The sequence below is a fragment of the Sinocyclocheilus grahami genome, unplaced genomic scaffold, assembly GCF_001515645.1.
Source record: "Sinocyclocheilus grahami isolate Dianchi unplaced genomic scaffold, SAMN03320097.WGS_v1.1 scaffold1550.1, whole genome shotgun sequence".
In the NCBI taxonomy this organism is placed as follows: Eukaryota; Metazoa; Chordata; class Actinopteri; order Cypriniformes; family Cyprinidae; genus Sinocyclocheilus; species Sinocyclocheilus grahami.
The window spans coordinates 81499-106893 of record NW_015506729.1 but is presented as its reverse complement, the minus strand read 5'-3'; the positions used below and the strand labels follow the sequence as shown (position 1 = coordinate 106893).

The following is a 25395-nucleotide window of genomic DNA, read 5'->3' as shown; positions in this document are numbered from 1 at the left end:
ACACAGGAAGAGTTAACTTTTCCAATTTTATTCATGCATAAATACATGCAGCAATGCACTACACATTGTAGCCGTTATCAGAGTGCATAGACATTACAATAAATGAATTCTATTCAAATGTAATTATATAGCACTTTACAATGTTGCATTGTGTTAAAGCAGCTTTACATGAAGAACAACGCAAAACCAGGAAATAATTAAATATATGGAGTCCAGAACAGCACAACCAAAAATTAAGCTTTAGCGTTAGTTCTGGCAGGTCACGTGAGTCAAGCTTGCATCAGCTGATTCTCAGCTGATCACATCTACCTATAGGAATACGGGGGGTTATTATTGCTGCTCTCCCTGCTCATTCATGACAGGCTGCATGGATGGGCAGGGAGGTTTTTGCCCAGAACAGAACCATACCGCCAAACCAAACTTTATGCTAAGTATCTATCATTTTGACGATAGTGGTCCTGACAGAACCTATGCATCTGTTAGTCACATCTTCAGGATGGGCGTCATATCTTCATTGTCATTGAGCTGGGGATTATATGGGCATCCTGAGGTAAGGTGGAAGGGCAGACAGAGAATAATTAGCTGCAAATGCAAATAACATTTTGTGTTTTTTGCATTTGATCTTGTACTATTAAATAGTAGATACAGGATGGATTTTGTAAAGTCTGGCTTAAAGAGATGTTTTTATAGATTTAAGTGATGACTTACTAATCAAATGGTGCATAGAAATCCTATTACAAAATTAAACAGGGCATTGGCATCCAGGACAAACAAAACAACTTTTATATTGGGTTGGTTAACACATTCCCAGTGAAACCACCCATTACAGCAGTAATAGCAGACCCAAGAGTCCTGTGTATCTTGTGTGGATGGATATTTGTCCCCACATGCCAAGTCTGAAAGGTCATCTATGGAAATAAAAGCATCAACATAATGCACTTAATATTGATGAAACAAATGATGTGTCAGTTGTATGTGTATATATATATATATATTGTTTTGACGATACCACCGTGCATGGGTACCGATTGGACTGGTGTGGAATTCTTTGAAAACCTGTTTTGCCTCCTCTCTGCAGCATAACACCTTGGCTAACCCACCCTCTTCCCGTCTTCTTATATAATACAAAACTTCATCTAAAGGCAGTACATTACTGTACAATCCATTATCTTTACACCCCAGAAGACTCATCCAACCAAGATCTACATAAAATCAAATATGCCTTTCCCAAAAGCACATATTTTTGGCTTTTTGTTAAATCAACAATGATTGTCCCAGACTTTTTTAAAGAGCACAACAAGAGGAAGGTTTTCCTATCCATTTTTGAAATCCAGCTAACAAAATGTTTGGTTGATGGGCATGGCCTATTCATCAGAGGCTGTTATTTATACTATTTAATATAATTATTTAACTCAACACCACAGCTCATGTATGTTGCTTAACAAATTGGATTCATGTAGCTAGTTAATAAAAATGTTCATTACTTCTTTTAATGTTTAATTATATGTTACCCTCAGTGTGCAAGGACGATGGGCAAGGAACAGCTTGCCAAACACAGTATTATAAAGTTTGTTTGTTTTTTTCGGTTTGGACTGTTGTTGTTCTAATCATTGCTATAACCACCTATCACATTTTTGTATTTTCCAACTTGCTTTAAACATACATGTGTACATGTATGCAAATTAGTGTAAACATACAAAAACATGAATTGAGGACATGTGCCAGTAGTTTCTTGCAAAATCTGTATTTAAACAAAAGTTAGATACAGCTGAGTTTTAATTTGTGTCATTTATGTTTCTTTAATTTATTTTGTAATATCTTGTGTCTGTGCAGCCAGAGAAAATATGCATTCTGACAACGGCAACAAAGTGTAATGCATTGCTGCATGTATTTATGCATGAATAAAATTGGAAAAGTTAACTCTTCCTGTGTTTGGTGTTTAGTATCATCCACGTAAGCTACACAGTAAAACATTGTCATATGGCCATGATAACGCGTTCTGATAAAAGCACATGCGAAACAATGAGCATTTTAGCCTATTATGTGAATAACATAAACAGCTGTACATCTAAACGGGGCGTATGAACATTCGGCTTTATTACCTTTTCAAAAGAATTCCTCACACAAGAGCTGAAGAACACACAACACGATCCTCTCCATTCGCTTGTTTGTAGTTCAACAGGCCACGCCCACCGCGGAACGCTCTAACCCCGCCCACCGGTGCGTTCGGACGCTGCAGACTTCTTCTTCTTCCCACCCATTGCGAAAACAGCCAGTTCAAGTGTTTGTTACTGATCAATACACAAAATAATCCACACTACTATAAACAAAAACACGTATAATGTAAATGTTTGAAGCTGGAAAATGAAGAAGACTCAGCTAAGCCGACTCTATCAGCGGCTGTGAAGACGGAAACACAAACTAGCGGAGCCGCTTTCAAAATAAAAGTTCAGCGGGTACTTCTGAAAACTTCGGATTTTTACTTTATGCATGAGCGAAGTGTTCTAGTGAAAATATAATGACTTTTAAATCGATTAGAATTTATTTAGGCAATAACAATATATCGTTAGGACGATTTCTTTAATCACTTTAGACAAAATAATTGTTGAATTATTAAGAATGACTGAACCCATCTATTAGTTTTACATACAAAGTAAATGTACAAACATTTAATAAATAACAATGATAAAGTTTATTTACTCAAAAAAAAAAAAACAGTACTAAGAAAAAGATTGTGTGGTTTTATTTATTAAAACCTGTCGCTTGAAAAGTGTTTCAATAAAACTAATTCAATTCCAAACTCAAATTTTTCTTAAATAAATGATGGATTTTTAAAATGTTGATTATTTCAGAGAAGAGTCTTTTGGCTGTCTGTCTTTTACCGTCGCTCAGTTTACACGTCATTTCCGCCGCGCTGTGGGGTTTGTGTGTTTGAAGTCATGGCGGACGCTTTTGGAGACGATTTGTTCAGCGTGTTTGATGAAGAACAGGCCGGTTCTAGCAAAAAAGACACTCCGAAGTCGGCCGCTCAGGCAGGGTAGGTGAACGAACGGGGTATTTGATAGTTTCGCACAACTGAACTGCAGATATTGCAGTAACTTATTTGTCTGGCCGCACTGAACACATGTGACGCGCGCTCACAGAACGCTTCACAGATCTGCTCCAGCTTTCAGCACCTCTCTTCGGTTGTTTTATTTTTATATGTATATATATATATATATATATTATTATTATTTTGTGTGCAGGTTGTAATAAACGAGCTTGCCTCACTAAAAATCCCATAGACTTATATGTTAAAAAACCCTCAAATGTAAACACAAGAACAGGCCGGTTCTAGCAAAAAAGACACTCCGAAGTCGGCCGCTCAGGCAGGGTAGGTGAACGAACGGGGTATTTGATAGTTTCGCACAACTGAACTGCAGATATTGCAGTAACTTATTTGTCTGGCCGCACTGAACACATGTGACGCGCGCTCACAGAAACTCAGGAATAACGCTTCACAGATCTGCTCCAGCTTTCAGCACCTCTCTTCGGTTGTTTTATTTTTATATGTATATATATATATATATATTATTATTATTTTGTGTGCAGGTTGTAATAAACGAGCTTGCCTCACTAAAAATCCCATAGACTTATATGTTAAAAAACCCTCAAATGTAAACACACACACGGCCTTTATTCTTCTGTCTGTCTGACTACACTAGACAACGCTTAGCACTGCCCTGGAGAGCGCCGGATGTCGGTTTGGGGATGTCCAGATGTCGAGTGACTCGTTGTTGTCTTTCCCTCCAGCAGTAAGAGTCCTGATAACGCGGGGGAACAGCAGGGAGATTCAGCTGCTGTGCGCAAAAGAGATGCTGACACTGATGGTCCAGATGAGGTGGTGCTTGGGAAGAGACCGAAGCTGGAAACTGTGTCAGCTGAGGAGATCAAGTAAGAGTTGTGTACTTATGCTTACATCAGGGGTGCCCAAACTCGGTCCTGGAGGGCCGGTGTCCTGCAGAGTTTAGCTCCAACCCTAATCAGACACCTGAAGCAGCTAATCAAGCTCTTACTAGGCATACTAGAAACCTCCAGTCAGGTGTGTTGAGGCAAGCTGGAGCTAAACTCTGCAGGACACCGGCCCTCCAGGACCGAGTTTGGACAGCCCTGGTTTACATACTGCTTCTGATGAATGTCTGAAATGCTTCTTAGTGTGCTTGTACAGGTGGATTGACATTGGTTTTACAGACTAATCGGCACCAATAGTTGCTTTTTGGAACTGCCGGTTATTGGCGTAAATCAATGGATATATACAGTATGTGTGTATATATTCATTTTGCACTGGAGGGTTTTATGATTGAAATGGGAGAAGCCTGTTTTATAGTGTTTGTGTTTTTTTACTGAACTTTTAGAAGCTAAAAGAAAAAATAGCATGGTAAAATATACAATTTTAATAAAATAAAAACAATATTTAATAAAATTGTCAGTAGCTGACAGACATTTTTATTTAATGTATTTTATTTGGTAATTACAAAATATTGTAATCATATTTATTGTATATTTTTATATATTTGTCATTTTTTATTATATGTGTGTATATATTCATTTGGCAGGAAGGTTTTACAATCCACAAAAACAGCCTGTTTCAGTTTTTCAGGGAAAAAAATGGTAAAATATAATTAAAAAAGGTCTTTGTCAGTAGTTGAAGTAAAGCCATTTTTATTTATTTTAATACGTTTTATTTAATATTTACAAAACATTTATATCATCATTATTGTAACTTCTGCAAATTATTATTGTGTAGTGTAAAATGTTTTAGGTTAATTTGTAGGTGCAGGAGGGTTTTACATTTAAACATGCTATTTTTAGTTTCTTATTATTATTTTACTTTAAGAAGCCAAAAAATAACATTAGCACGTGAAACATAAAAATATAATAAATGATCTGTGTCAGTAGCTCATGAAACAGTAATTTTTATTTATTTTAATATATTTGACAATTAATAAAACATTTTCTTTGTCATTATTATTATTATTATTATTAATTTTGTAATAAAGATTGAGTGGGCCATTTTTTCATGTTATTCATTAAACTGTCAGTTGAGTTTTCGGTTTTCCGACCTTAGCTATCTCTATGGACACAATCCACTCTTGGTTGACCTGTAGTAATTCATATCATTTGCATCTGTGTCGTCCTTCAGTCTGTCAGAGCTCATGCCTAAAGTCAAGGCGGAGCAGGTGGAGACAGTGGAGGGCTGCACTCATGAGGTAAAAACACAAACACAGTGGAGAAAAATACATCTCTGTTTAATGTCCATGTTGTGACCCGATCTTCCTTTCTCAGGTGGTTCTTCCTGCAGACGAGGAATACACTCCACTGAAACCACGCGTTGGAAAAGCAGCTAAGGTAATCTAATAAACCTCACTGAACATCCTCAGACAACATCGATGCTTTACCTTTGTTTAAACAGGTTTTGCTTTGCTCATGCAGGAGTACCCCTTCATACTTGACCCTTTCCAGCGTGAGGCCATCCTGTGCATCGATAACAACCAGTCTGTGCTTGTGTCAGCCCACACATCGGCAGGGAAGACAGTGTGTGCGGAGTGAGTGTCCATTAAATTGAAAACCTACAGTATACATATGGTTGATTCTTCTGATCAAAGTGAGTCTGTGCTGAGATTTGAGACTCTTTTTTTCCCTTCTGCACGCAGGTATGCCATTGCTCTGGCTCTCCGAGAAAAGCAGCGAGTGATCTTCACCAGCCCCATCAAAGCTCTGAGCAATCAGAAGTACAGAGAGATGTACGAAGAGTTCCAGGATGTGGGTCTGATGACCGGTGACGTCACCATTAACCCCACGGCTTCTTGCCTGGTTATGACCACCGAGGTGAGACAGCAGCCCGTTATCCACTGGAACACCAACGACTGGCTCTTTATTTATTTATTGTTTTGTTGGGGTGTTTTCTTTCAGATTTTGAGGAGCATGCTGTACAGAGGGTCAGAGGTTATGAGGGAGGTGGCATGGGTCATCTTTGATGAGATCCATTACATGAGAGACTCAGGTGGGTTGTACTTAATGTTTAATTGGCAGATGATCACCTGAAATTAGGGCTGTCACGATATCAGATATTTCACTACATGATTATCGTGGGGGGGGGATCACGATAACGATATATCACTATATCTATATTAGTCTTAGGGTAGTAATTGTTCTATAGAAGTCTATATATGGGAGTAGCTGTTAAAGATGTTTCGACGAGCCCTTGATAAAGCAAATTAATAAAAGAACAGGTTATAAAGACACTTCATATTTAATAGTATTTGATGATTTGTTAATTGCATTTAATATATTATACTTTCAATGAAACATTTGCATTGGGTCTTTTTGGGTTTTTTGTTGCATTTACAACGTTATGACCAGCAGGCATCACCAGCGTGTGGCGTTTTGAGTGATTCGAAACAGTGAATCATTTTGTGAAGCAAATGGTTCAATTGATTTAAAGCTTCGAAAAGGTTCGTTTCTCTCATCAGTACAGCGTCAAAACATAACAGTCTATGAAAATAACCATGTATTTTCACCCCAAACTCGAATTATAGTGTCAATCGAGTTTTGAAATAACTTCTTTCTGTGAACTGATGAGGCCTCTATACAGTATTTTACACAGTGCTAAAGGCTATGTCGATTAGCATTGCATTATAAATAAACATCCTTATGAAAAATGCCAGAGATGACTTGAACACAGATAAACCATATACTGTTGCAGTCGTGTAGTAATTCTCTTCACGTTTCATCAGTCAAATATTTCTTTCTGCATTTTATTCCGCTACAGAGATAGCTGGATGCCTTTGTCCATATAAGGGATTTCCTGGAAAGTCATTTGTTTTAGATTATTCCTATGAACTTCCTGTGCAATGGTGCCCTCTGGTGTGGGGTATGAATGAAACAAATTACATGTGAGAGTTTAGCGCCGTGTACTTTTTGAAATATCATGGTTATCGCTAATAATGTTATATCACGACACCCCTAATTAACACGATAACGATATTTCATTTTTTGAATATTACGATTATTGTCAATACCGGTATATCATGACTCCCCTACCTGAAATATTGGCCGTTTACACACTGCAGCTAAATTCGGTTGTCAGTTCACCTTTAGTGCACACATTTCAATATTCTATGGCAGTGACAACCTCATTATACAACCGAAATTACTCCTGAAAAAATCAGATAGTGATAACGGCATTTACAGAAATGATACGCCGTGTGTACAGAACTGAACAGCTAGTTGTTAATGATGTATTTAAATGCAGTTGTGTCTGTCTTCTGTATGTGCGGTGCAAGAAATCACAGTGAATCAGTTACATTTTGACTCATTAGTGTTGCCAGATCTTGCTCAAATAACTAAAAAACAGCAAATAAGATCAAGCCCATAATAAACTATTAAATCCAAACACGTTATCTTGGAAATACTTCTACTCTATTGACTCCATAAACTGGATTGCTTTATGAGCCGAGCCTAAACAACAAGCCTTAAAAAGTGTTGCTTCTAATAGGTGGACATGGCAACCCTTCAAGAGCACGCTCTGCCAAGCAGCCCTCCAAACATAAACAAAACACGATGGCTCTGTTTGTTTGCTGTAATATTACTTTGGTCAATAATAGCTGGTACCAAACTTTGAAGATGGAAAAATGTTGCTATGCTTACAACGGTTTCATTCAGCTGTCATTGACTTTGTGTCTTTCTGGTCACATGACCTGCAGAGCGTGGAGTGGTCTGGGAGGAAACCATCATCCTACTGCCAGACAACGTGCATCATGTCTTCCTGTCAGCCACCATTCCCAACGCTCGACAGTTTGCTGAGTGGATTTGTCACCTCCACAAACAGGTGGATCATCACCTTAGCAACCACTCGGAACACTTTAGCAACCACCTAACAACAGGCACCGCAAATGTTGTTTTTTAAACTAACGGAAATAAGTTTAAATACTAGTTTTTATATCTTCAGTTTTAATTTTAAGTATTAATATTAATTTATATTACAAATATATAATTACTATATATACACCTATATTAGTATATAAATAGTAATGTTATGCACAGTAGGTCTGCTTAAATCAGCAATGTTCTCTAAAGTAAATCAATTCGGTTTAAAGGGACATCTGATGTCACAGCTATAATGCATTCATAATTCCTGCAGGAAGATTGTGAGTTCCTTGTGTTTACTTGCAGCCCTGCCACGTGGTGTACACAGATTACCGGCCCACTCCACTGCAGCACTACATCTTTCCAGCAGGGGGCGATGGACTCCATCTGGTTGTGGATGAGAACGTAAGTAGCTGAATGCTTTGGATAGCTGCATTAACACCTTTATTCTGTCATCAGAGATGAAGGTTAAGCACACTCGAATGATCTCTGGTATGTGCCGTCCTCTGTGTTTCTGAATGGATTTTGTGTTTTATTATCTGTCGTGGGTGTGGTATTGAAACTGTCATTTCAAGAGTGGCACATCTAGATGTAATTCAACACGGATCCTCAAACCTGGAATATCTGTGTGTGTGTATGTGTGTATGTTGCATAACTTCCAAGCCACAAGCACGCAACAAGCTGATCAAGTTTCAGAAAATATTCCCAGTAACATTGCAGTTATGTAATCATATTTTTATGTTTTTTCTTGTCAGGGAGAGTTCAGAGAAGACAATTTTAACACCGCAATGCAGGTCCTGAGGGACGTGGGGGACACGGGAGGCAATGTTGGGGGCAAATGGGACCCCAAAGGCAGAAAGGGTGGAACCAAAGGTTAGTATTCAACAGTCAACATGAAATCAAAATAAGTGTTTTTCCAAGGAAAAAAAGTTGCTCATTCCAGCAGCTGACACCCACTTTCAAGATCCAATCCATTTCTGAGGATTAAAATTCAATTTGACCCAGCATTTTGTTCTTTTAATTTGTTTAATATCCTGTTTTACATGGAAATAAAATCAGATTAAGTAAGTAATCTGATATTATTCATGTTCATTTGAAGGTTATATTGTGTAATATTGTGCAGTGAGAAGCCCCAAACCCTCAATTCGGTCACTAGTTCAGATAAATGGTTAACCACAGATGGACTCCCATTGATTTGCTGTGAATCTTGCATAATGACTAATCCGCATAATCAATATCGCACTGTTTGCACCAAATATTAATGTCCATTTTGCGTGAGCCGGTCACAAATAGTCAGCTGAGATTTTGTTGTTGTTGACAGCTTGTGCTAACGGCTCCAGACTGCGACTAAAACGGTCAAAAATATTAATTTGCGAGTGAAGTTTTTGCTGATGACTATATATATTTACATGTTATGACTTAAAAATTAGCATGTAATGCCTTTTTTCCTGATTGTTTTGCGATTTCATCATTTGCTATGTTCACATATTAAACTGAGACGATGCGCATCAAAGTTTTAGTGGAAAAAAGTGTTTCAAACAGTCCTCATCTCTGCCGCTCAGCAGCGCTGACGCACACCTGTTAAACGCAGCTCAGTTGTGCAGCGCGAGAGAGATTGAAATGACGAAGACGTGCAAGTAAAAGTGCAGAAAAGCAGAGTCTATTTCGTGCACAACTTGAACAAACTACAACAGGTAAAGCTGTCAGCTGTGTGGATATTGGCAATATTGTTAACAATTCTCGTTTATAATCATTACTAATATGGCTTCTTCTTATCAAGATCTTAGTCTATGCTGTGTTCTGTTAATGCGTGGACTACATGTTATTTGAAGCACACTTGCCTCCATTAATCGCAAAAATCGCATCGCATAGTGAACATGAATTAACATCAAAACGTAGCCTATTTTATAAGAGAGCCTACAGTACAACTTACTGAAATGTCTCATGTAAAAGCTCATTCAGTGTTTCAAACTGCGAAAAACGTGTAAAGCTTGTAAACATTGCACTGTAATAATACATTTACCTCATGAATAACCATTCGGTGTCCATAAGCTCATCAGTCAGCTAGAAAAATAACTATAAAGAAAAGCATTTTGCTATTTATATGCTCTTTTGGATGTTAATATTTTTGCTTAACCTGTTGTCTTCATGATTCAGCTCCTCCTACAAAATAGCATTTTACTAATGAAGAAAAACAGACAGAATGTGTGAAAGACATATGACAACACTTATAGGATTTATTGATTAGGGGCCCAAACTACACTCAGTGGCCAAGTGATGCTTATGGCCCATGATATTTGTACAGAGTCTGTGTAATAAACAATGCGTGACTGTATTTCAAGTTGGAAAAGACGTTTAGTTCCCACTTTAGGTGAACCTTAATTCCCAGGTCATCTACAAGATTGATTAAAATGCTGATAAATTCAAGAAAAGATGGGACATGAAAGTATGTTTGAAATATAAAAAATAAACACATTTATTTTTTCTGTGGCTCCTAAAAAAAATTATTTCACATTTTTCTTATAGGTGCCAATGGCTCCTTACTTGATTTTTTTGTTTGGAGCCCTGGCTAATATAAACATAGCACAAAATAGTCTGAAACATTACTCCCAAACGTCATCTAAACTCACCACAAATATGATGTTCTGAGCATAGTTCTCATTATTTCAATCAAGCTGAAGTTCAGCTTGATAAATTAAATTAACTTCCTATTCTGGATTTTGCTGTCAGGCATATTGACAATTTGGGATTCAGGATATTAAAGAAACGCGCACACATAAAAGCAGAAGTATTTAAGTCATTTTAAATGTAACATGATTTTATAGAATTTATGTGCAGTATTAAAAATGTATATTCCTTTTGAGATTACATTTAACTCTTAATAAACTTTTAGTCTTCAGTGTCACACATTAATGCTTTTATTTTTTGCACTGTCCACTTATGATCGAATTGCCTGATGGTTATTAATATTAAGTGTAAACGGGGTATTAGATGTTAGGAACATGCTGGCTGCTATATTTAATAATTGTTTTTGTTTGTTTGTTTGTTTTTCCCTTGATTTGTTTTTTCTCTTAGGTCCATCTAATGTCTTTAAGATTGTGAAGATGATCATGGAAAGGAACTTCCAGCCGGTGATCATCTTTAGCTTCAGTAAGAAAGAATGTGAGGCTTACGCACTGCAGGTGGCCAAACTGGATTTCAACACAGGTATTTATGTTATAATAATTAATAATTCTTCTTGCCAAGACTAGTAGTGTTGTTCTTACTTGAGTTAAGGTTCTAAATGGATATCTTTCAGTCACACCTGCAAGGACTGATTCTTAGGTTAAACTAATACTTGGAAAGAAGAGTAATGTAATTTTTCTTCCTTGAAGAAATATTTGCTTGTTTTTCATTTTAGAACTAGAAGGTTTATCTCACTCTTATTGCTCAAATATGGGAGCAATGGTGATTTATCTATCCTATTAATTACAAAGAGATAAAAAAAAAAGATGCAAATCATGGCCAAAAAAACGTCTGAGAAAGAAATGAGCTCAGCTTTGGGCTTCTTTTGGAGAATTTTTCATTTCTGAAACGGTTACCGGGAGTTCATCAAGTATTCATTTGTTTGAAACAGAATTTGTTACAGAGCCAAACACATGAACGTGGCATTATTGATGTGTCATGACTTCTGTTCTCTCTTGTGGGAAACGGACAGCATGCACAACTTTTAACAATCTTCAAAAGTGTCACCACTTCCCATACTGCTTCGATTTGCAAGACCTAATTGGATTTTGTTTCAAAAGTGACTGATGTCGTGCACATAGTAGTGTTGCATTATTGTGAATTTTTAAACATGTTTTGATTGAGAAATAGCGTGCACTTAGGAGTTGAAGTCTTTGGCTTTTGATGGTGTATGGGTGAGCACTTCGGACCGCACTAGCAGTCATCCACACAGCTGTTGCTGTTTTGCGAGTCTTACTTGAGGTGGGGAGAGTGTTTTCATTGGCTCTATCGGAGCACATGTCATCATAAGAGCTTTCCAGCTCAAGTGTGATTTTATAGAGGGTTTCCAGAACATTTTGCATGCACAAGTGGAGTTGGTTTTCTAATCTTTTGAGGAGTTGCTTATACAGAGATGGTCTGAAGTAATGTTGTGGCCATATTGGGATAGTCAGACTCTTGGATTAGTCTGTATCTAGGTTCTCAACTGGTTGGTCTGCTATTTTGTTGATGGAACAGAAAAAAACAATGCTAAATGCAAACAATAAAATGCACCTAACCATATGGTCATGCATAAAAAAATAGCTAAATAAACTTGAGAGGAGAATGAAGTCAAAAATGTCAAGGTGTCATGTGGTGCAACCAATATGCAGAAACAATAGGGAAAAGAGGACCCCTGCAGACCCTCATGAAGTCATTTAGTCTCTTAAAATATCAGACAGTTTGAACTTGTTACTTTGTGACTTGGAAAGGTTAGGTCAGGTTTAAAAAATGTCATTTGGTACGACTTCCCAAAAATGTATTATTTGTGAATTAATAATTAATGCATAAAATGTTAATAATTCATAACCCTCATGAAGTCATTTAGTCTCTTAAAATATCAGACAGTTTGAACTTGTTACTTTGTGACTTGGAAAGGTTAGGTCAGGTTTAAAAAATGTCATTTGGTACAACTTCCCAAAAATGTATTATTTGTGAATTAATAATTAATGCATAAAATGTTAATAATTCATGAAATTTGTTAAAAAATACTTTTGAAAAATTATTTGTTGTGTATACATAAAACAACATAACATCTTAAGACTTTTATGGTGAATTTCACTGCCTAGAGAATACAAGTCAACTTTTGTTAAACGTCTGGTCGTGTTTGATTTATTAATGATCAGTTTTTAAGTAATGTCACATGGGACTGAATGCAATTATTATAAGACAGTTTGAACTTGTTACTTTGTGACTTGGAAAGGTTAGGTCAGGTTTAAAAAATGTCATTTGGTACAACTTCCCAAAAATGTATTATTTGTGAATTAATAATTAATGCATAAAATGTTAATAATTCATGTTCTAACTTCTCTATCTAACTCCAGATGACGAGAAGAAACTGGTGGAAGAAGTGTTCAACAACGCTACAGACTGCCTGTCTGATGAAGACAAAAAGCTGCCACAGGTAATTCTTTGCACAGACTTCTGTTTTGTACAATGTTGTATTACGTGATCTGTCTATGTTAATATTATAAGTTAACTAATATTTATTTAAGTTACCGACATACTCTGATAACTTTACTTGTTTGCCTGAATATCATTGCATGGTGAGTATTTCAATACAATTTGGTTGTGGATTGCTCAAATTAACATTTAAGGGAATTCTTTTACTCTTCTTCAGGCCATCCAAGATGTAGATGAGTTTGCTTCTTCATAGGAACAGATTTGGAGAAATGTAGCATTACATCACTTGCTCACCAATGGATGCTCTGCAGTGAATGGGTGCCGTCAGAATGAGAGTCCAAACAGTTGATTAAAAACATCACAATAATCCACACCACTCCAGTCATTAAGATGTTTTTAACTTTAAACTGTTGCTTCCAGCTAAAATACGAGTCCTCTATTCTATTCTCTGGTGGTGGTTGAGGAGAGCCCCCCCCCCCACATGATTGTAAAGCGCTTTGGGTGTACAACAATTCACAATAAAGCGCTATATAAATGCATCATTCATTCATTCTATTCATAATGATACTTTCTCCAGTGAAAAAGTCATCTTGTCTGAATCAGGAGAAAAATGTGCACAGATCAAGCAGTTTACAAGTGAAAACAGTCCAGTTCTAAACAAATATGTGGGTGGATTTTGTCACGGTTTAAAGTTAAAACGCCTTAATGATTCATGTGTTTCTTTCAAACACTCAGCTTTTCACTTCACACAATGTTAATTGATGGACTGGAGTGGTGTGGGTTACTTGTGGATTATTGTTTTTATCAGCTGTTTGGACTCTCATTCTGACGGCACCCATTCACTGCAGAGCATCCATTGGTGAGCAAGTGATGTAATGTGAAATTTCTCCCATGAAGAAACAAACTCATCTATATCTTTGATGGTCTAGCAGTGAGCACATTTTCAACACATTTTTATTTTTGGGTGAACTATTCCTTTAACAAATGTGCTATTTATATATATATTTTTTATTTACAGTCATTCTATCAATGTTTTTTAAACAAGCTAACTTCAACAGCCCATGCTTTCCTTTAAAAAAATAATAATTATAAGTTAATAAAAAAAATCAAGATTTAGAACCGGGACAGTGGGATGTATTTTAACAATCCAGATATATTAATAAGAATCTAAATGTTGCCACATTAAATGGTAGTAAATTGCACAACACAAAATTGCTTATAAATCTATTTTCATCTAGTTGAATACCCTAAACTGTTTCTCACATGTACCACGTTAAGCTTTTAAGATGTTAAAGTTTCTACCATTATTAACATCTACATTTGTGAGTTTTAATGTTTTAGCAAAATATTAACTTAAACTTGTAAGCTGTTGCTTTGGTAATTGAAGGTCTGCCACATAAACCACAGTAAAGTCAGGCAGAACGTGTTAAACTTGTTTAAAGTGACTGGGTGTTTTAGCAAATCCCTAAATGGTTTCAAGAGGCTCGTAAAACTTTCCACTCTCTCTTCGGGTCCTCCTGTCCGCTGTTACTCCTACACCACATTTCCTCCACTACTACATCTCAACAGTGCTGTCATCCATTCCCACATTGCAGGACAGCAGAATTTGGCTCGTACTCATGTCGTAGAGGTGCTGATCTCAGATCAGATGGTCTTCATGAACACTGCTCTGTCAGTGTGAAAATAAACTGATCCTCCATCAGAACTCCTGCTGTTGGAGGATGAGTGATTACAGAACTAGTTCAAATATGCCGTTTGTGTAAATGTTGCCTTTTATGAGGAACAGATCATCCTTCAACTTGACCCCTGTCTATTTGTTCTCAATGACATATTTCTGCAAGCTTATTCTGAGCTCCTTATGCTGCTGACCCAGATTTGTCTTTGCGGATATTTTCACTGCCCTGATACACAAATAGTAGATTTTAAATTATTCCATCTTGTTTTTAAAAAATATATAATTTATGAAAATTATTATTTTAAATTTTAAATGAGATATGTAGTCAATAAGTCATAACGTTTTATTAGTAGTAATAGTAATTATAAAATATATTCTAGTTATTATAGCTGGATATATGCAGATAAAATGTAACCACATGAAATTAACTACTATACAACTGTACATTCATAAATCAGTTTTTTATGGAATGGAATTTGTGTAATTTACTTGTTTTTAAAGGTCTATTTTATATATATATAAAAAAAATAAAAAAAAAGACCCAGTTTGTAAATAAAAATCATCCTATTTTGGAGAAATGAGAATGTCCAAGCTGCTCTTTTCCACACATTGAAAGCAGAGGGGGCCCAAAACACAGCTGTGAATTACCATTCTCTCTCATTGTATTGTAGAGATCAGCTCAGACAATTTGTATTCCATACAAGCAAGTAAGGGCGAGTAAACTGAGACCGACTTTTCATTTTTAGGTGACCCATTCCTTGAAAATGTTGTACTTTTTGTTCATGCCTTGAAAAATTCAGGTCTTGGTGTTAACAGGGCTTTAAGCTGGTCTTGATTAGCTACACTATGCTAATCTGACTGAGCTGTGATTAAACACAGTAATAACGTGACACAGCATGACCTGGAAGAGTCCTGAAGCCGTGTGTGTTTAATTGGGATTGTTTACCAACAGGTGGAGCATGTTCTGCCGCTGCTGAAGAGAGGAATTGGAATTCATCATGGCGGCCTCCTCCCGATCCTGAAAGAGACCATTGAGATCCTGTTCTCTGAGGGGCTGCTAAAGGTGAGATACTTCAAGCAACCTTCAGGTGACTGGAAGCACCTTTGTGTAATGTTGGATAAACACGCCTTGGCTGAACATTGAGTCATTCATAATTGACAAACTTTTTCAAGTTTTGTTTTGTTTTGTTTGGTGTCGGGTTTTGTTTTCTTGGGTATTGTTTGGTTTTGTTTGGTTTTACTTTGTTTAATACATTCACTCTTGTTTGGTTTTTATTTTAATTTTAATGTATTCATTTATTTTTGTTTGTTTAGTTTATTTTTATTCATTTTTTTCCTGTATGAAATTCTCTCATGGAACACAAAAGAGAATTTTTTTTAAGGTAAATGAGGAATGAAGCCGTCAAAAACGACACTTAAAATCAATAAATATAGTCCACATGACTCTATATTCCATGTCTTCTGATGTCGTATGTCAGCTTTGTGTGAGGAACATGAAAATAAAGTCATTATTTACTCTGCAGAAGCTCCAAGAATAATGTCATTTTAATGTTATTTGATGGCAAATGTCAGTAGGGTCTTGCATATTTTGTGTCCAGACATAATTGACATCAAAGTTATATTTAAAGTTATACAAGTTAATTCACTGTATATTCAATACAGTGAATCGTGTGTTCCCCACACAAAATGATTGCGTGGCTTCAGAAATCCAGTGTATCAACGTGTGTATGCATGTGTGTGTATTTATCTATCTCTCTGTCGTTCTTTAGGCCTTGTTTGCTACAGAAACATTTGCCATGGGAATCAATATGCCTGCAAGAACCGTTCTCTTCACCAGTGCACGTAAATTTGACGGCAAAGACTTCCGCTGGGTAAATCACAAACATTATCTTCTGTCCTGCTTCTCACAGTAATCACTAATCAAATTTCCAAGTGCATTTCCTTGCCTCTTCATCCACCGTTGCACAGAGAGGACACGGGGTCGAGCAGCAGTGCAGTCCAAGCTGCCACGTATTGTTTGCGAGAGTGTGAGGCAATGACTCGAGCTGTTGTGAATAAAAGAGGCCCTTGGCTTTTATACTTCGGCAGAGAGCTAGTGAGCGATGGAAGCTGCCATCTGTAACTCTGCTGATTGGCTTCAGCACTCTGTCTCCTCTTCACCAATAAGCTAGTGTGTGGTGGGCGTTCTGCCGCACTATGGCTGCCGTCACATCATCCAGGTGGATGCTGGACACTGGTGGTGGATGAGGAGATACCCTCTGACAATGTCAAGCGCTTTGAGTGCCCAGAAAAGCGCTATATAAATGTAATGAATTATTAATTATTATAATTTCTGGAGGATCATGTGGCAATGAAGACTGGAAAACTTGTAATTATATTTCTCTAGTACTCTTTGAATGTATTTTTGATCAAATTGCAGTCAGGAGACATCTTTAAAAAAAAAAATTTGTAGGGAAAAAATGTAGGGAAAGTGATTTGAAGTACATTTAACATGAAATAAAATTATCTCTGTTTACTTTTTAAAAAAACTTATTCCTGGTTTTATTTTAAACAATTAATCTGTTTTTGGTCCCTGGTAATTTTAGTTTCATAGCCATATATTTCATTAACTACAAGATTTCTATAAACATTAACTAAACAAAGTGGAACAAAACAGGAAGTAAATAACCGATAACAAAAATAAGAAACATTATTTAAATAAAATCTAATAAATGTAGCGTGCCACTCTTTGGGGTTTGTTCTTTTACAGTTGGTTTACTGATTTTACCATTAACTGCATATATTGCCTTGTTCAACATAATTTGATAGATTTTTGTAGATGTTAAAAACAATATTTACTGTAAAAGTATGCATACAGTACTGTTAAATACAAATAAATCTGTATATGGTAAGGTATGTTTAACCAATTAACATGTTTTATTTTCGTTTTTTTACATTCTTTGTCTGTTAGAAGTACAAACAGTTTTTACAGTGCTCATTTTGTTGCTTTATTTTTATTTTTATGTTTTTGTTCCCAAACGCTGCAGTAAAGTGATTTATTTTTCCAACCCTCCACATTAGATCACCTCTGGAGAGTATATCCAGATGTCAGGACGTGCCGGCAGAAGAGGAATGGATGAGAGAGGAATAGTCATTTTCATGGTGGATGAGAAGATGAGCCCTGCGGTGGGCAAACAGTTACTGAAGGTAACACACTGTAATGAAAATTAAATTTTTGGGTGAACTGCATGGGTAAAGCATTTCTCCACAAGTTTTGTTCAGGTGGCGGCCAACACACTGACACAAAAACTCTCTGATCCTAAACCCCTGATCCCCCTCTAAGCCTTGGCACGCTCTGTGAGGGGCTGTCGTTAATACACTCTTTAACATGAAGTCCATAAGCGCTCTTGGTCTCATATCCCTGCCTGCCAAGATTCGTCCCTGCGGACTCCCGATCCCACCTCTGAAGCTTGCATCCCATCTCTGCTTGGGGTCCATTAAAGTATTGCTCAATGCCTTTCTGACTGAATTCGAATTGTATTTCATCATGGTTCTGCTGTAAAGTTTCCAGGAGAATACTAGGAAAGCAGTGTCATTAAAATGAATAGACTTCTCCGTTTTCTCCTGCCTTGGTAGCATAAGCTTTTTATTTTACACATTGTATAAAAGCGTAAAAAGTATAAAGAAAGATTGGAATGGGTAATTATTGAATATTTACAATATATTTGATTTCACTACTTCTGTATTACCAAATATCAAGATAAAATGTGGCAATGGTTTCAGTGAGCTTTTGATTTGGCCATTATGATGTTTTAATAGTATTAAGATGTTTTAATAGCATCCGATACTTTAGTATCAGAACTGTTCATGTTTTTATGTGAATCAGGGAATCAATTCAAAACTCTGATTCAACTATTCATTTGTGTCTTTACTTGAAAGGTTTTGCATGTCATTTTTCATGCATTGAAGGTGTTTAGTAAAAATGTACGTTGTTAAAAGTGCCTTTTATTATATAATATTAGTACAAATAAATGAAAATGAATCTTATTTGTGAAACTTTTTAGAAAAAAAACTAATTTAGGTATTTACTGATTTCTTAAATTAAACATTTAGAATTATTTTAAAACAGTGGTTGTTTGGGTGAAATTATGATTTATCTGAGGAAGAGGAAAACAATACACAAGCCATTTTTAGAACAAACATGTAAATTTGAAGATATATCAATTATTGTCAAATGGTTAAATGCAGCGCCCAGCCCTATTGTTGCAGAAAACTTTTTAATTAGTCTTCCTCTTAGCGTATGGGTGTTAGTGGATTGTGTTGGATTTTTGTCATATTCATGGTTTATTCAGTAGCATCTTTTATGCTTGTAGGGTTCGGCTGATCCTCTGAACAGTGCGTTCCACCTGACCTACAACATGGTGCTCAATCTACTGCGTGTGGAGGAGATCAACCCAGAGTACATGCTGGAGAAATCCTTCTACCAGTTCCAGCACTATAGAGCTGTGCCTGGTGTTGTGGAGAGTAAGAACAATCAGGATTTAAAGGAATGTTTCTCATAGTTAAAATTCTGTAATCATTTATTCACCATTGTGTAAGTTATCTGTGGAAAAGAGCAGCAGGAACATTCTTCAAAATGTCTTTTGCTTTTCACCGGAAAAGCATGTTAGTTATGGGTTTAGAACAACACAACAGTTAATATTTTGGTTCAAACTAGCGTTGCTTGTAACATATGAGTGAGTTGTGTTACAGTTTTCAGAGCTACTTGGAAATCATTTTTACCATTCCTTTCTTCATTTCTGTTTCTGTGATTCCCACAGAGATGAAAAAGCTGGAGGAGGAGTATAATGCAATACGAATCCCTAACGAAGAGAGTGTGGTGACCTACTACAAGATCCGTCAGCAGCTGGCCAAACTAGGCAAAGAAATCGAGGAGTTTATTCACAAACCTAGATATTGCCTGCCCTTCCTGCAGCCAGGCAGACTGGTCAGGGTAAATGTCCAACGGCTCTTGCTGTACACACTAATACAGTTAATGCTTCATCCAATTCAAACTAGCAACTTTCGTTAGAAGTTGTAGCGGTCACAGATTTGCTTTTGTTGGTTTGTTGAGACACTGAAAATGCTAAACACTCGTTGGGGTTTTTCATATCCAGGTGAAAAAAGAAGATCTGGATTTTGGCTGGGGTTTAGTCGTCAATTTCCACAAGAAGACAAATGTCAAGGTATTGCCATATGCTCATACTGCCCAACTCAGAGGTCATATATCTTGAGGAATCAAATTTTACTTGATCTTATGAGATAGATGTTCCTATATAAACATTGTGACTTTGAGAACTCATGACTGCCAAGTGAGAAAAAAAAACCTTTTATGAAACTAAGCTATAACTATTATTCTGCATCACTGCTGCTTTCTGACATCAGTCATGATGACACAAATACATCAACGCTTGGTTCTTAAATGGCCAGCAGCAAAAAAAAAAAAACCCTGAACTACTTAATTTCAAAACGTCAGAGTTTTTGGGGGAGAAAAAAATGTAATGTCTGTTGTTGTAGGCTGGAGGTGGTGATGCCGACCCGTTGTTTGTGGTGGAGGTTCTGCTTCACTGCAGCAAAGACAGCGTGAAAAACGCGGCCACAGAGGCAGCCAAACCAGCAGGCCCAGGAGAAAAGGGCGAGATGCAGGTGAGAGAGTGACACTGGGAACTTGATAGCAAACATGACACTGAAATGCCACACCAACTTAGATTTTATGTAAAAACATAGCTTACCTCAACCATGTACAGGAAACCACCAAAGTAGACACATCAGAGACCAGAGCTATAAAACATGCCGTGTGTGTGTGTGTGTGTGTGTGTGTGTGTGTGTGTGTGTGTGTGTATATTTTTTTTTTTTTTGTGGTTTCATTTGTGTTTTAATACCGCGTCCACTATTAACTTTGTTCCACACATACCAGTGATATGTTAAGAAAGTCTAATGGCCATGAAACTTTTTGCAATATTTGATATGATTAATTTTAAATTTAATTAACTTGTAATTTAGTGTTAAACCATAAACGGTGTTATTTTAGTATTATTTATGTATTATTATAGTAATTATTAATGTTTTGTGAATTAACTTTAATTTTTATATTTTCAAATTTAGTAATTATTTTTTGTTTTGTGCTTATGTCATTGTTTTTTCTATATAGCTTTATTTTTATTTCAGTTTTTGTAATGTTATGAAATGCATGTTCACTAGGCAAAATTTCAAGCGTAGGTTTTTAAAAAAAATCGAATATTACTTCATTTCAGCTTCATTTAAAATACCTTTTTTAACAATAACAACAGTAATCAATATTAAATACATTTTTAATCCAGGGCTCGCAAAATTCTAGGTCGTCGTCCCGGGGGCTATTGTGTTTTCCAGTCGAGCCACCAAAATGTATCACAGCGCTGCCCGACGGGATATCTTGAATAGTGATAGAAAATTCCTTCCTGATTCATGTTGCTCACTCTCTTGTAGGGGTGAAATGGATCGTAGTTGATCATTTGCACGTGTTTCTAAGTCTTGCCGATTTAAACATTCAAGTATTTTAAACCATTCAAGAGCTTGAGGCTAAAGAGAATTCAACTTGGTACTCTCACGCTGTTTTCTGTGCACTGTGCACACTTCCTCACTCAAAGCACGCACACAGAGAGCCACGTTTCAGACAGTGTGCGAACAGAATTGATTCCTCTTGTGTTTCCTTGCATCTGAATGGACACATACACACAATTATCTCAAAATAACTGTCTCTGTAAGTATTCTCGTAAACACAGTTGGTTATGTCTTAACTGAATGTAAACACTGTTGCGAGACAAATAAGCAACCAAAGCTTCAAAAACATGCCCAATATTATTTGATGGTTATTATCAGTATTATTTATCAATTATGTATTACGAATAAAGGAGCCTGCAACATATTAAACCAGGGTATGTGCAGAATTTGCAACCTCAAATTTAAAACTCTTTAAGACCATTTTTAAAACATGCACAGATAATATTAATAGCATATGAGTGGGGTAGGGCAATGTCTATGGTAACATGTTAAACTGTAAATTGACTGTAAAAAGCATGATTTACAGTTCCAGATACAGGTTTTCACAAAAACAAAGTTTTATAAAAAGATTAACTTCACATTTCAGCCTTTAAACCATTTTTAAGAAAATTGATCAAAGTATCAGTTATTATATAACCTAAACAATTATTATCAATCATTATATTAATTAAATAGCATTGATTTTCCCTTTGGTCTGAACAAAAACAGCAGATGGACTTATTGAAAATGCACATTCATTCTCTGCAAGTAGGTGCTGCTTTCGGAACGGCTGTACACACAGCACCGGACTTTGACATGTGCAGCGCTAATGTTTATTCAATGAAATCATAGCCTTTTGAAGTTCAATCGTCACATTAAGCCATATCTTTCTATCCCCAAATTTAAGACCTCTTGAAATCATAATTAAGACTTTCTTGTACCATTTAAATTTGACACAACTAAATGTAAGACTTTTTAAGGACCCGTGGAAACCCTATAAACCGAAACTACTCTTTTATTTGAAAAGCAAAATAAGTTATTTTACAAAAAGCAGCAAACTGCAACAAGGCAGGAGCGCACACTATCCACTCATTAGGGCTGCACAATTAATTGAAATTCACTCGCAAAGGCGATAAATCACAATTAGGCAGGAGCTGTCATGCGTATCTTTCAGTGAAGCACGGTTCTGTGATCAGCAGTAAATCTCCATCCGAAGGCCAGAGGGCCTCTCGCGCAGAAACTCTAAATACCCCCGCAGAAGAAACCCAGGAAATGCTTATCGCTGCAGCTGAATAAACAGATGATTTAACTGCTTTCATTAATTCAACGTGACTAATAAACACACGACTATGACCATATATGGTTTATCTGAGTTTGTCTTATTTAAATTTTTCTGTATTGCTTTATTGCATTTAAATGTTCAGTTATTTTTGTTATAAGAAAAAAGTTATTAAACCTGTTATACTGTATTATGACAGCACTTTAAAAAAAAAAAATTTCAATACCGGGATTATACCGTATACCGTGATAAAAGCATTAACAATTAATCGCAACATGAAAATTTGATACCGGCGTATCCCTAGTTTGGTGTAAAAACATGTTATTAAATGTGGTATTTTTCAGATAGAGCAGCATTTACTACACAGATCCGTAGTTCACTGACAAGCTACGCAAACAGCTTTCATAATCGCAGAACGATTTCCCTCGATTTCATTATCGCGCGATTATGAACGCGATTTTGTGTAGCTTTTCAGTGAACTACGGCTCTGTGTAGTAAATGCTGCTCCATCTGAAAGCACATGATGGAGATTTACTACTGATTACAGAACCAGCTTTACTGACAAGATGCACATGACAATCGCATTCGATTAATCGTGCAGCCTTACCACTCATCTCCAGTCACCTGTGAGCAGAATAGGGTTGGAGAGATGGAAAAGGAGAAAAAGACAAGAGCTTTAAGGGGGAACTGTATCATATAGCCACATATTTAGAGCCTAATGTATGTACTATTAGTATTTCAGCTCCAACCCTGAAAAAAAAACTCACCTGCCTATAGCCTTAGTAGCCTTCCTCCACCAGCTTGTTTTTTTGGAACGGATGTCAATTGGCTGGAGCTCAAAATGCTGGTGCTTATTGCATTTTTACAGCATGATCTACTAGAGAAATTTGTCTGTGTCACAAAGCATAAAAATCACAAAGCACCTTGTCATTGTTTTCCTTGCTTGACCTCTTTCCTCAAACGTTAAGCGATTTAGCTGGAGCTCCAGAGGTTTGAGGCTGGACGGCTTTAGCTGATGGCTCTTGTTTTTCTTCCCCATCTCCGTGGGCTTGTAAACTCTGCTTTATGTTGACGCCGGTCCTGCTAAATGTGTTTAGATTGACCCTCCAGCTTCTCGCTGTGGTTTTGGTCATATATGGCCATGGCGTTAAGTTCTTCATGCAGAGGCAGCCAAAGGAGGTTCGTCCAATCAGAACGGTTTGTTTGTCTTTAACAGGTTGTTCCTGTTATTCTACATCTCATCACCTCCATTAGCTCTGTGCGCCTCTACATCCCCAAAGACCTGCGGCCGTATGACAACCGACAGAGCATGCTCAAATCCATACAGGTCAGCACACACACACAATGGGTCGATTTGTAATGATATACTCTTAACACTATTCATTTAAAAAACAAATGTAAAAAGTAATGTTTTTATAATTACATGAGTCCATTAAAAATTTAATCATCTCCCCAATATATGTCTCCACAACCTGGCTGTTAGCACTGATAATCAGAAGACATCAACAAACATCTAAGTTTAGTGATCTCCATTGAGATATTCTGCTTGAATGTGTATTACTGCCAGTCTGTGTTCCTACACACGACGACCTGCCTTTCACATGAGTCTGCCATCAAACCTTCTCAGTGATGAACTGTAATAAGTCCAAACATCCTGATTATATTGTGTGCGATTGTGGTTGCTGAATAAATGTTCTTAAGCAACCTCTGTGCCACAATACAAAGTTTTATTTGTTTTAATTAAAAACAAGAATTATAATTTATAATGAATGGAATTAATATTAGGAATTTCACAGTTTTAGCTTTTGAGTTTTACCAGATTAATAATGTAAAGTGTTAATTTATATATATATATAGTTATTATTTAATAAGTCAGGAGATGACATTCTTCATTTGTGCTCGTAATGCAATAATAATTCTGATGAAATTTCTCGAATGACAACATTTATGATTAGTGTCGTGATTAATAATCACAATTATTCTGCTCAAAATTATAGTTTAAATATATGCAGTATGACTAAAATATGACCATAATTAAATACATTTTCATTGACTGAAACTAGACTAAAATTCCCAGACCTTTTAGTCCATCAAAACATGACTAAAAAGAAAAATAGCAGGTTGCATAAAAAGCTTAGACTAGTCTTACAAGTAGTCATCTAATTTTTTTTTCTTTAATTCTTTAAGACTGGCAATAACTTTTTTGTCCGTCACACAAAAGATTGGTCTTTCTAATCTAAAATAATCTAATCCGAAAAATAAGACTCATTACCCCTTAGTTAATTATTAGTTGGTCAGACTAGTTCTTAAGACAGTCTCTACATATTGGCTAAATTTATGCAACTGGCCCCTGGATTTCTGCGGATCGTAAAAATTCTTAATTTGCCCTTACACAAATTAAGGCCTAAAAAGGTCTTAAATTGGAGCATGAATTTTAAATTCAAAGTCATGGTATTAAATGTTGCATGCAATGTGCAAAAAAAAAAACACATCCAATAAAGATATCCAAATCAAACATCCTTCACATCGTTACATTTACTTGAAATGCAAACTGAACGTACAAAGTTTTTTTTTCTGAGAAATTGAACAAATCTAAATGAATCTATGCTTAAAACAAGAGCAAATATCTGTCAGTGGGTTATGAAAACGTATTTTCTCTTTGAACTGGATTTTTCTGAGCCCAATGGCAGATAGTTATTGTTTTAATTGTAATTTCACTTCATTTTCATCAATATCTCATAAAACAAGACTTCTTATTTTGTCATTTTGCTTCTCAAGGAAACGTATCTTGATCTTGAAGAATCTTTAGATATTTGCACTGGAAAACGAAATATTAAATGTTGCATGCAAT

At 36.3% G+C, this 25395-nt stretch overlaps 1 protein-coding gene and 1 long non-coding RNA gene across 4 annotated transcripts in view; one reads left to right on the top strand and one right to left on the bottom strand.

Moving 5' to 3' along the window:
* Positions 1-461: 461 nt before the first annotated feature.
* Positions 462-2398, bottom strand: LOC107571116 (uncharacterized). Its single transcript, XR_001607139.1, has 3 exons — positions 2103-2398; positions 709-908; positions 462-545 (listed from the first exon to the last, which is right to left on the bottom strand). It is a non-coding gene; the product is annotated as an uncharacterized lncRNA (long non-coding RNA).
* A 483-nt stretch (positions 2399-2881) lies between these two features.
* The window catches only part of LOC107571110 (superkiller viralicidic activity 2-like 2), a 36431-nt gene continuing 13917 nt past the window's right edge, over positions 2882-25395 (top strand). Inside the window, exons 1-21 of one of the 3 annotated variants that reach the window (XM_016257386.1) lie at positions 2882-2990; positions 3327-3373; positions 3796-3933; positions 5183-5249; positions 5326-5388; positions 5473-5585; positions 5694-5868; positions 5953-6043; positions 7746-7870; positions 8215-8313; positions 8664-8781; positions 10984-11115; positions 12975-13054; positions 15681-15791; positions 16498-16599; positions 17789-17914; positions 19081-19231; positions 19528-19700; positions 19864-19932; positions 20264-20392; positions 23761-23871. In XM_016257386.1, the coding sequence (XP_016112872.1) occupies positions 2940-2990; positions 3327-3373; positions 3796-3933; positions 5183-5249; positions 5326-5388; positions 5473-5585; positions 5694-5868; positions 5953-6043; positions 7746-7870; positions 8215-8313; positions 8664-8781; positions 10984-11115; positions 12975-13054; positions 15681-15791; positions 16498-16599; positions 17789-17914; positions 19081-19231; positions 19528-19700; positions 19864-19932; positions 20264-20392; positions 23761-23871 (2271 nt within the window). In that variant the 5' untranslated portion in view covers positions 2882-2939. Of the gene's footprint in view, positions 3038-3326; positions 3374-3792; positions 3934-5182; positions 5250-5325; positions 5389-5472; positions 5586-5693; positions 5869-5952; positions 6044-7745; positions 7871-8214; positions 8314-8663; positions 8782-10983; positions 11116-12974; positions 13055-15680; positions 15792-16497; positions 16600-17788; positions 17915-19080; positions 19232-19527; positions 19701-19863; positions 19933-20263; positions 20393-23760; positions 23872-25395 lie in introns of all 3 variants that reach the window. The other 2 variants (XM_016257385.1, XM_016257384.1) reach the window with 2 other exon arrangements.